This window comes from Triticum dicoccoides, chromosome 6A (assembly GCF_002162155.2).
Source record: "Triticum dicoccoides isolate Atlit2015 ecotype Zavitan chromosome 6A, WEW_v2.0, whole genome shotgun sequence".
Lineage (NCBI taxonomy): Eukaryota > Viridiplantae > Streptophyta > Magnoliopsida > Poales > Poaceae > Triticum > Triticum dicoccoides.
Genome location: NC_041390.1, coordinates 39554359 through 39566342, shown reverse-complemented (window position 1 = coordinate 39566342; position 11984 = coordinate 39554359). Strand labels below are relative to the sequence as shown.

Here is an 11984-nt window from a genome sequence, read left to right as displayed (position 1 = left end):
CTCATAGCAAGATGCATGGTGTATGAGGATGCAAGTGTGGTCCCGCTAGACCCACAAAGCACGATGAATTAATTGATATACTACACTAAACAGTTTCAAATTTTCCTAACGAACAATCCGAATGCTGGAAGCTAAAAAGCAGGCCGGATCTTGGATCCAATGGTGTACCGGTCAAGCGAAGAATATAGTGAACATAGTGGATATTCGGCATGTGTGTTACTTGAAGATTCTCTTGTAGTAGTTAGTAAACTCTGCTTTATTCTTCTTAGTTGCATGTTTTGGCCTCTGGCCCTGACAGATTCTGTGAACTTGTTGGCTCATTTTCAGTGCAACCGGGAAGGCACTCCCTGTTACTCTAAAAAACATGCTTAGTGTGCATGCATGACGTGACGCGCGTGAGTGATGTGAGAAGTAATAAACTTGTCTTTGTCTACACTAAGTAAATGTGCATTACTTAAGGTACTACGACAAATTGACTTAGCATGGAGTATCTAGCTAGCTACTCCTAGTTCACTAGATAACAGACGTATGCTACAATCGTGCACGTTTAGTGAATTTTGCACATGACTCACCTGGGGCGAACAGTCCACTCGGTGGAGGATGGATCGACCCAGCGGCACCCTCTGCTCTGCTCTCCTCTCCCTATAAATCTAGAGGGCATGTATGCATTGCTCCTCCATCAATCCAAAGACACAGCAGCAGCAACAGCTACTTGTTCATCCCATATCGTCCAAGCTAGTTAGTTACCCAGTTAGCTAGCTTAGTCGATCTGTAACACGGCACACTTAGCTAGCCAGCCACCATTGATTCAGCAACCGATGGCTGCTGCGCATGCCTTCTTCTCCTTCTCCTCGGTCGAGTCACTGCTCCATTCGGCTTCATGGGTAGCTGGAAATGGTGGCCGGAGCGGCCGCAACTGTAGCTTCTTCCGCCCTTCGCCTGTGATATATCCCGGGCCGGAGCCTGCGTCCCATGAGCTGTCGGATGATTTTGACTTCCAGGTATTGAAGTATATATTGTTGTCGTACAAACAAAGAACATACATGGCAACAAAGGTACATGAATGCAATTTGAGAACATGCATGCTTATGTCTCTTTTGAATTAATTTGGGGATCAGTTTCATACATATTGGACGTAATGCCGAGACTAGTTCTCACCATAGATGCCTAGCCCTCAATATAAATGTCGCCTTCCACCAAAAGAATCTTTTAACCTGAGTTTAGAGATTCATTTTCTTTTCTTGGAAACAGTTTGGCATCTCAAGGTAACTTTGAATATCTTGTGGTCTGCTGGTTGTTCGTGCAACATCCTAGAATGACATCTACTCAGGAACCAAGGAGAGAGAGAAAATATGTGTACTTCATTCATAATCTAATGTCGTTTTTTTGAATCAGTACAATTTTCAAACTCTATATTTGATTGTTGATTGTCATAAGATGTTAATAAAATACTACCTCCGTCCGAAAATACTTGTTGGAGAAATGGATGTATCTAGACGTATTTTAGTTTTTGATACATTCATTTTTATCTATTTCCCCCACAAGTATTTCCAGACAGAGGGTGTATAAACCTACCATACAATGAAAGTAGTTTTAATATGTTTTCATACATTGATAGTAAGATTTGGAGAAATTTGGGTTCATACTTCTTTAGGATGTCATAGATAGCAACATTAGCATGTACTGTCGGTCATGGAAAAACCAAAGGTACTTGAATGTAATTAGCATGCATGTTTATGTCATTTTTCTAATTACTTCGGGGGTTCGATTTCACACCTATCAGAGCTGATGTCACATTTGAGTCTCGCCATGGGTGTTCATTGTCAACATAAATATCGCATTCATCCAAAAAAAACTCTCTTAACTTCAATTTGGCAATTCGTGAATTGCTTAAAGATAAGTTTGAATATTGTGTGTTGTGCTGGTAGTTTTATATATATCTTTGATGTTAATTTTGATAAGAAGTGAACAAAATATAAACCTACGGCATCACTGGTATTTGTATTGAAAAAAATTATTGTAAGAGCTATCACCCGGCCAGCCTGAGTATTTTATTCATATATTAATAGTCAAACTTGAAGAATTTAGGATGCATATTTTTTATCATGTCATCTACTTTCAAACTGAGATAATATATGGTATCTATTGCACTTCTGTAAACTCTATATTTTTTATAAAAGAAGTTTGCTCTCTCTACAACACTAGGAAAGCCTAAGGAATGTTCAAGCGTTGCTGCAACAACCTCCGAAGAGTAGAGGAGGCATGTTGACAACTATTGATCACCTAAAGCGCCTCTGCATCGACCACTATTTCCAAGACGAAATTGATACCATCATGGGCTCATGTGTGGATCTCATCCATAGTGATGATCTGCTTGATGCAACCCTTTCTTCGAGGATGATGAGGGAAGCTGGATATTATTTTTCGGCAGGTCAGTAACATACACGTTTAGTATGTTGAGTCAGATAAAAACACAAGTTTAGGAAGGTTGGGTTAAATTTGGTCTATGAAATGAATTTAGACGATAACTTTGCTGGAAAAAAAATCTAAGATTAGCCAAGTCCAATATTTAACTTTTAAGGTTTCCTTGTGGAGCATTTAAGAACCTCCCTTCAGATGTATTGTTCTCATTATTTATGACATGTGCCTAATACCCTTCTCCACGATGTTGCAGACGATGTTCTACGGAAGTTCATGAACAATAATGGTGATTTCAACATCGGGCTTAGCAATGACATTAGAGGGCTACTGAGCTTGCAAGACATGTCACACCTCAACATGGGAGAATCATCACTCTACAAGGCAAATGAATTCTCAAGCAAGCACCTTAGATTTGCAATTAAGTATATGGAGCCGAACCTTGCAAGATATGTGAGCCAGTCACTAGACCATCCCTATCATGTGAGCCTGATGCAGTACAAGGCAAGGCACCATCTGAGCTACCTCCAAAACTTGCCCACTAGGAACATGGCAATTGAGAATCTAGCACTTGCAGAGTTTCAGATTAAGAAGTTACAACATCAGAGGGAAGGGCAGGAGGTTAAGAGGTATAAACATAATAAACTAGTGTCCTTCCATGATTAATTTTCTACAAGATGGTCAATATGCGCATCATCTTGATAAGAGCGTAATGCTAGAACTAGTGGTCAAATTTACTAGTTCATATTTTTTATTGCTCATGTATTCCCATGACTAAAGGATTGGTGGTTTTTACTATATGAAAATTTCCTTTTCTCAAAGATGGTGGATTGATCTGGGATTGGCTCAAGAAATACCGGCTGCAAGGGATCAAGTTCTTAAATGGTACATGTGGGCCATGACTGCCCTTGAGGGTTTCTCTTTCTCTAGATATCGGGTTGAGACCACAAAGATCATCTCCATGGTCTACATTGTGGATGACATCTTTGATCTTGTCGCCACACAAGAAGAGCTCTCCCTCTTTAATGAAGCAATCAAAACGTGAGCATTGATGTTCCCTTAATAAATAAGCTTAATGCATTTTGTAGAAGTAATATAGTTACCTTTGTTCATCAAAAAATGAAGTATTAAATATGTCCAGTCAAATATACAAACTTATTTAACTTTGATGTATAATATATGCAGATTTGTTAAGATTGTTTCAAAATAAGCAATCTATGCAATATTTTCATAGATTAATAGTTTTCTAAATATTTATTGCATATTCCTACAAAAAAGTGCAAAGCATTGCATCTTAGAGATTGTTTATGACCAAAATGTAATAACTTTGCTAATGGAATAAAAGAATCATGGATTAGTTAAGGCATTATACATGATATAAAAATATTGCTTTTATTGAAGTTTGAAACATAAATGCACATTTTGGCAGATGGGATCTTGCAGCCATTGATTCACTCCCAAGCTACATGATATCATGTTACAAGGCTCTTTACACAGTCACAAATGACATCTCCGATATGGTCAAGAAAGAGCATGGATTGAACCCTATCAATCATCTCAAGAAAGATGTATGTCTGCTAAAAGGCTTCTTCATTTTCTTTAATTTGATTATCCTGAGCAACTAAATATTAACCCTAGCACCTCACATATTTTTACGTATTAAATCATTTAATTTTAATCTATGTTAATTAAAAAACATGTGAGGATTTGTGTTAAGTTCCTTATTTTTGTATGTACTCTCCCTTCCTACCCCACCTCCTCCAATTCTGATTTTGAAGATCAACCCGAATGGTTTTCCTTTAAAACCGTTCCAACCCCCAATCTTATTGGCTAACTAAATAAAATAATGTGTTTACTGATAAGTCAATAAGTGTCGATTAGATTACTAACTAAAGTTACCTTTTACTACGTAATCATATTAACTAAAATGATAGGTAAATCATTGTGACTACGTACAAAATATATGTGTCCTATTGCAATGCAAGGAAATTATCTAGTTGTATTTACAAGAAAAATATATAATAAAATTATACTCAAGGAATTAATCTTACCTTCCTTCATTTTTTCTTGTAGTGGGCAACTTTGTTTGATGGATTCATGATCGAGGGGAAATGGTTATCTACTAATCAGGCCCCTACATCCAAGGACTATCTAAGAAACGGCATCATCACTTCAGGAGTACCTCTTGTATTCTTGCATATTTTCTTCATGCTAGGCCATGATTTAACAGAGGACAACAGAGACTACATCTTTCGAATAATATCTTGCCCTGCAAAGATCATGAGGCTCTGCGACGACATGGGTAGTGCAAAGGTGATAACACACCAACAATTTGTCATACATATTCTTCTGGGCACCACCAATAATTTTACCTGAATAAATTCCATATATATTTGTCTGGGTGCGCATACACGTCAACATTCAACAAATTTAGCATGATCATACATTTTTTCATCATGTAGGATGAATCGCAAGAAGGACTCGATGGATCGTACAAGGAGTTGTATCAGAGAGAAAATTCTCAAGGTGACGTGGAGGAACACATGCTAGAGATAATCGCGGGTGAGTGGGAGGATCTGAATAGGGAATGCTTCTCTGGAACAAATTCAGCACTATCTCATGCCTTTGTCGGCACGTCACTCAACTTTGCGAGGATGGTCCACGTCATGTATGGCTATGATGATGAGCATAGGCTCCCCATCCTTGAGGATTACACCAGGATGTTGCTCTTCTGAATCATGCATGCTACCACGTACGAACCCAATGTTTCTGTAATAGAAATTGGATAGGAAGCCTATCATAAAAAAATGCATGCTAGCCCATTGTATGCAAGTCTATAAATGTAGTGCAACATTTTTTTCTAGGGTTGCCACGTAGGATGTTGACCAATATCCTGCACCATTAGCGTATGTGTTCCAAGTGATAAGACAATAAATATACGTTGCAAAAAAACCTAACCAGCCTGTAAGCTCATGCATGTGTTGCAATGTACGACGAGATGCATATGAAAGTGTTGGAACCGAACATATTGAAGTACTTATTTGTCTATGAAATTGTGAATGTATGAGAAGATTGTTGGGCTGCACAACTTTATGACATTGTGCATGTTGCTTTAGTGCAAGAAGTGGATTAATTTTAGTTGCAGATATGCTCTCTATATACAACAAGGAAGATCGATAAACATGGAAACCCCTGGGATAGACATCTATCTTAGAAGGGCAATGAAAAGAACCCATTTGTGGAAGACCCACATCGCAAATAGGTTTTTGATTTTTTTTGTCTGCACCAGTATTTGAAAGCCTACTACTAGCGTGTTGATAGTGCCCATTCATGATGTGTAGGTCGCATGCCACTAGTATCATGCTAGCAGCGTGTGGGTTACCAAGTGTGTGCGCTTCCCATTAGTGGTGTGTAGCCTGCATGCCACTAGTATCATGTTGGTTACTAGTGGCATGCGAAGTCCAGGCCACACGTAACCTAAATATCAGTGGCGTACTCACCGGCGTGCACCCCTGGTAAGTAATGTACTAATGACATTCCCTACATATCACACGCCACTGATAACTTAGTTACTAGTTGTGTAGACATCTACCCATATGCCACGAGTAATTATTTACATTTGAAGTAAACATCGCCGTACCAACATTTTATTCTAAATAGTACACATTATGGCCTACAACCTACCCTGCAACAATGATGGCTCCGTAGAACAACAATTGTACACCACATTATGAAATCTCTTATATACATTACTTGCTACCAACTACTACAAACACAATGACGTACTGATGAGTCAATTTTTTTTTATGTTTTTACTCTATGTTTTGCGCCTACATAGTAGGCTTTTTCAGATTTTATTACGTTTGTGCACTTCTTTTTACCTATTTTCTCCAGGATGCCATTTTCGGATGCCTTTGGGAGTTTAAGGAAACAACACCAAGAAATGGTGATGAAATCACGTCAATCAATGTTAGAGTCAATCACCATAAAAGAATAAGTATAAGGGATAATATAGGAATTGTGAGGAGGCAACTAGAGCACTTGACGGCACATGGTACAAGTGTGCACACTCGTACCGCGCTCATACCGTGTGTTGCTGCGCCGCCAGGCCAACTACTTCACCCCTGTGTGATCGGTTCAGGGAACATACGCCCAGAGACTCCAGAAACACATCGAGAACAGAGAACCCTAGCTTCTGGAAGGCATCCAGAGGAGGAATAAGCAAGGAAGTGATCTCCATCATGACCACCTCGTGCAAGGGTATGGTGACATCAAGCATCTTCACTGTAATCGTCACGACTATCCATCTCCATCTCGTTGTTATACCGAACCCTTGTGGATCACTACGTGTATTACCCATTTGTTCCATCCATGTTTACCACCGCTATTCGTATGATGTTTGCCATCTCCAGGTGTGAGTAGTTCCCTTAGTTCTTGAGGATATGGATGAAGCTTCGTATGTATAGGAGATGAAACGTTAATAAGATTATGAGATTCTCTGTTGAATGTTTTGTTTAATAGCCTTCGTGAATTTTGTGAAGGGGCCCCACTCAGCAATTCTGCCGCAGGCCACGAAGCATATTACTATCATTGTAAAGGTCATGATATTGAGGTAATTTGAGGGTAAAAGCCTCTCTACCTCGCCTTTGCAATTGATAGGGAAATAACGAAGAACCCTTGGTGAGGCCACATTCATGGGGAAGCCCTTAATTACCATAGTGGGACCGGGGCGTGGAAACTATAGTAGTGGTGTGCATGCTACGAAGTCTACCTCGAGTAGAGTGTATTCTGTATCCGGATCTGCCCAATCACAAATATCGAAAGTGACTCAAGTATCCAAGTTAGTATTATGCAGTGGCATATGTTACGTTAGACACGTACGAATGGGAATTATGGACTCCCTAGGAAGACTTTAACCCTTTGTCAATTCCGACGCCTTATTCACCTTGTTGAGCTCTTTTAATTCTTTTGCATTATTTCTTTAGTTCACACGCAACTTGAAATTCATTACAATCTTACACCTTCAGTTTGCTTTGCATCTGCAGCTAACTTGCAGGCACATCTCCATAAATCTCTATAAGGGAAAATTCCAATTCATGTGTTCCCTGTGGGATTGATACTCTTACTTCGAAAAGGTTACAACTAAACCCTATGTACTTGCAGGCCATCGAGCATTTTCTGGCGCTATTGCAGGGAGGTGAGCACTTTTGGGCTTTGTTTCGAGTTTTGATTTTTTTCTTGTGTTCTAATAGTTTTTGTAGGTTCTGAGCAACTATGGCTGCATATGAACAATTTTACCAGCTTGCCGCTATTAAAGTCTCTGGCCCCTTTTTTGGGGGTACTTTTATATCTTTGGGGCCAGGACCCACTGGTGAATTTGGAAATTTCCGTCGGCTACTCATAGGAGATGGTATTGAAGATCCTTACAAACATGCTCAACTTTTTGATGAGATATGTGGATATTTAAACTTAATGCTTTCTATTATGAAGAAATGAAACTTAAGTTATTTTCTCATACTTTAACTGATCAAGAGAAATCATGGTTATGTGATCAGCCTGCTGGTAACGTTGACACTTAGGAGAAATTATCCACTGCATTTGCACCTACCATTATCCCGAAAGTAAAACTTATGAAGTAAGGCAAAAAAAAATTGGAGCTTCGCACAAAGACCAGGTGAAAGCTTAATCAAAATAAATATAAGGTGTCACACTCTTGTTGAAGAATGTCCTTGTCATTATTATCCATCATGGATGGTGTTACATTTCTTTTATGGAGTACTTGATAGTCAGTGTAACAAAACCATTGACCTCGCATCTGGCAAAGCTTTTATGAACTATAAGTCTATAACATCACCCAAGCTTGGGGGCTACTCGATAATATGAAATTTCACAATGAAACTTGGAGGTTAGATAAAGGAGATAATTAAAGGAGGTGTTGAACTTGATTATGATTGCAACAGAAGTCTAATGAGATGAAAGATATAAGTAGTGAACTACACTTGGATTGACGTGTTTTTACAGGTTTGGAAGATTCTTTTCAGTTTATATAGGTTCCCAAAGAGAATTTGCAACATTACACTAAGAAGGCCAAATCAACTAGATTGGTGTCGGCAATAAATAAAAGATATAAAATTTCTAATATTATGTGTCCGGCACTTCCTCGGAAGAAATCACAGGTGAACGAAATGGACCTTCCGCGAAAGTGTAGGAAGAATGTAGAGGTGAAGCATTGTGGGATCAAACCCCACATAAATATCGTGAAGGAACTTTTTGTACGAACAATGCTAATGGATAATGATATCCAACCAGAAAAAGAAACTACCTTTTATATCATTGGTTGCATGCAAGGTAGGAATGCAGGTAAACCAGTACTATCGTGTTCCTTTGGAAGCACGTCATATTTTGGCTTATGTGATCTTGGTTCTTCAATTAATATTATTCCTTACAGTCTCTATGCTAAAATCTTCAATGATATATCCCCTTCTGCCTTTGAGAAAACTGACATTGTCATTAAGCTTGCTTGAAATTGATAGGGAAACTGTATGGCAACCTTAGAAATGTCAGTGTTATTGTTGGCTCGTTTATTTACCTCATTGACATCTTTCTCTTAGGGATCATTGTCAGATATTATTCAGGGCAACTTTTTCGAATGGTGCAGGTGTAGAGATCCATCGAATAAAGAATATTGAATCTCTCAAGTTCGGACAAGAAAGGGTAGAATTTCCCTTTTCTGCAATAATAAATAAAACTTATCTACGGAATCTCAAGAAGAAGAAGAAGAAGAAGAAGAAGAGGGAGAATTGACTGAACTTGCCGAGATACACCTTCAAATCCCGAGAACGAGATAGAAAGCATGGGATGGGAGTCGAAAATGAAGAGATAGCGGAAGTTGAAAGAACTATGGGATGAAGAGCAAGACGTGTCAACCACCAAGAAGATAATGAAGCCGGTTTGGTGAACCTGTACAATGTATCACACTTTTGTTCCTTTAACCTCATTATATATGTTGTTTTGATCAAAGAAAATAAATCATCATTGTTGCAGTCTGATCTCTTTCTCGTTCTAGTGATGCCGATCTCAAACCCGTATTATCTCATAATCCTTGTCGCATGGCCATGCTTGTCTAGGTCGGATCACACGAGGGGGCCGAGATTATATCTCTCAAGATCAAAGGGGAAAATCCCATCTTGCTCGACAATCTCGCATGGCGTGAGTATGGACAAGCCAGAAACGGATCTTTGTAACTACCCAATTACGGAGTAACGTATGGTCAGCCCAAAGCAGGTGAGTCACCACCCTGAGTCCATGCGCCAGCTCAGGGACATGTAACATATGTTGTACTAGAGACTCGCAAATGACCCATCGATGTGTGTCATGGTTGGGTTTATCCGACCTAATATCTATATATTGGAGCTCGGATCCAATTAGGTCCATGCAGTTTGATTAGCGTCCAACGCTCCATGGCTAGTGAGATTAAGCCATCCACCTATTGCATGCCGGTCTAGTCTAATGTGAGTCCAAATATCACTTTCTGACCAGGGACCTTTTAGAACATATCATACAATGTAAGATCTCATAGGCAAGTCATGTACTTGCCGACATGCATCATTGCTATTGTCCAAGGGTTATATTGATTCATAAACACATTGGAAATATCATTATACATGATTGCCTCTAGGCATATCTTCAACAAAGATCATTATCCATATCCTTGATTGATGAAATATTGGAAAAAATGGCCAACACATCTTATTTCTGCTATCTCGATGGATCAGATTTTTTTCTTTCAAATACCCATTCGATAGGAAGATCAAGAGAAAACTACGTTACATGTCCTTACGGTACGTATGCTTATCCAAGGATGCCGGTGTGGTATGCATAACATTTTTTTGATACATGTTGAGCATTTATCAAATACATGATGAACATTTATTTTAATACATGTTTAAACATTTTTTAAATAAATGTTAAACTTAAATACAGGTTGAACATTTTTTGGAGGATCAATGTGTGAACATTGTTTTTACATTATATTAAAAACTTTTAAAACATGACGAGCATATTTTTGAAACATTTGAACATTTTTTAAAATGGCACGTACATTATTTCAATGTACTACACCCTCCGATCCAAAAAAAGTGTTGTGGCTTATCAAAGGATGCCGCTGCGGTATGCATAACATTTTTTTATACATGTTGAGCATTTATCAAATACATGATGAACATTTATTTTAATACATGTTAAAAATATTCAAATAAATGCTAAACCTTTTCCAAATACACGTTGAACATTTTTTTTGGAGTATCAATATGTGAACATTTTTTTACATTATATTAACAACTTTTAAAACATGGTGAGCATATTTTTGAAACATCTGAACATTTTTTCAGATGGCACATACATTTTTTTGAATATACTACTCCATCCGATCCAAACAAAGTGTTGTGTCTTTAGTTCAGATTTAGTTTAAATTTGAACTAAAGCCATGACACTTTTTTATCAGCGGGGGTAACATTTAAAAACTTACTTAAACATTTAATTGCATTGTACACACATTTTATGAAAATTTCAAGAACATTTTTTAGAATGTAACATACATGTTTTTGAATGGTACGAAACATTCTCAATAAACTACATGATCCTTTTTACATTGTATTAACATTGTTTTTTAAAATGTCACATTACATATTTTTTAAATGCACGAACATTTTGTAAATGTCACAGACATTTTTTAATGCTACTAAGAACTTTGATGTTGCGTCAACATTTTATTCACACTGCATGGACATTTTTTATATGTGAGATGAACACTTTTACATATTAAATAAATAATAATTTCTGAAATACATGTATTTAGGATATTTCAAAAACATAAACAAAGCTAAAAAATTAACGAACCAACAAAGCGACAGGTCGGTAGGTCCTAATGGGCCTGCCTACTTTAGAATACGGTAGCACATCAACTGGCTCTTTATAGCCGTACCAATGCTTGTACTGCAGTATGGCTGAATTTAAGTCCACCTTTATGTGAGGAATAGTTATCTCGTGATTGTATTCCGATCATTATGAAATAAAACTCTTTTTAACCTCGCAAAAAAATAATACTTTAGAGGCGGCGCTGAGGCGAGCGGACGCTTTTTCTCACTGTAGGCGAGACAAAGTGCTGCCCGTAGACGACTAGGTGCTGCAGGAGCAGCACGTAGCCCACTTAGCCCTTTCTGCCGGCTAAGTGCAAACAGTTTGGCTAGGTGTTCGACGCCTCAAATAACAGGCTAGGTGTTCAATCCTCAAAAAAAAAAAAGGTTGGTCCAAAGGAGGGCCCACTTCGTCACTACCAGTCCTGACGAAGCGCAGAAGCCGATCGCCCGATCCTCATCCTATGCAATTGCGGAGACATCATCCCCCAAGGGTCACTCCGCGACGTCGGTGTTTCTTCGTTTTCTCGTCCGCGGCCATCACCATTCGATTCTTCACTCGAGACGGCAGGTCCAGGAATCAATTCGATGTTGAAATTTGGACGTGCATCGGCAGCCATAGCTGAAGCCTCAAGGACCGGTGAGCCCGTG

The 11984-nt window shown here is 38.6% G+C and overlaps 1 protein-coding gene across 1 annotated transcript; it reads left to right on the top strand.

Moving 5' to 3' along the window:
* The first annotated feature begins 818 nt into the window (after positions 1-818).
* LOC119315591 (S-(+)-linalool synthase, chloroplastic-like) lies at positions 819-5451 on the top strand. The gene is made up of 7 exons (XM_037590150.1): positions 819-1001; positions 2206-2431; positions 2675-3047; positions 3241-3459; positions 3848-3986; positions 4492-4731; positions 4881-5451. Exons 1-7 carry the CDS (start codon positions 819-821, stop codon positions 5151-5153), a joined length of 1653 nt encoding a protein of 550 aa, XP_037446047.1. The 3' UTR covers positions 5154-5451.
* The last annotated feature ends 6533 nt before the right edge of the window (positions 5452-11984 follow it).

Coding starts and splice junctions, on each gene's coding strand:
- LOC119315591 (XM_037590150.1), top strand. CDS start 819: ATGGCTGCTGCGCATGCCTTCTTCTCCTTCTCCTCGGTCGAGTCACTG. Junction 2,432..2,674: donor TGGATATTATTTTTCGGCAG/GTCAGTAACATA, acceptor ACGATGTTGCAG/ACGATGTTCTACGGAAGTTC. Junction 3,987..4,491: donor TCAATCATCTCAAGAAAGAT/GTATGTCTGCTA, acceptor TTTTTCTTGTAG/TGGGCAACTTTGTTTGATGG.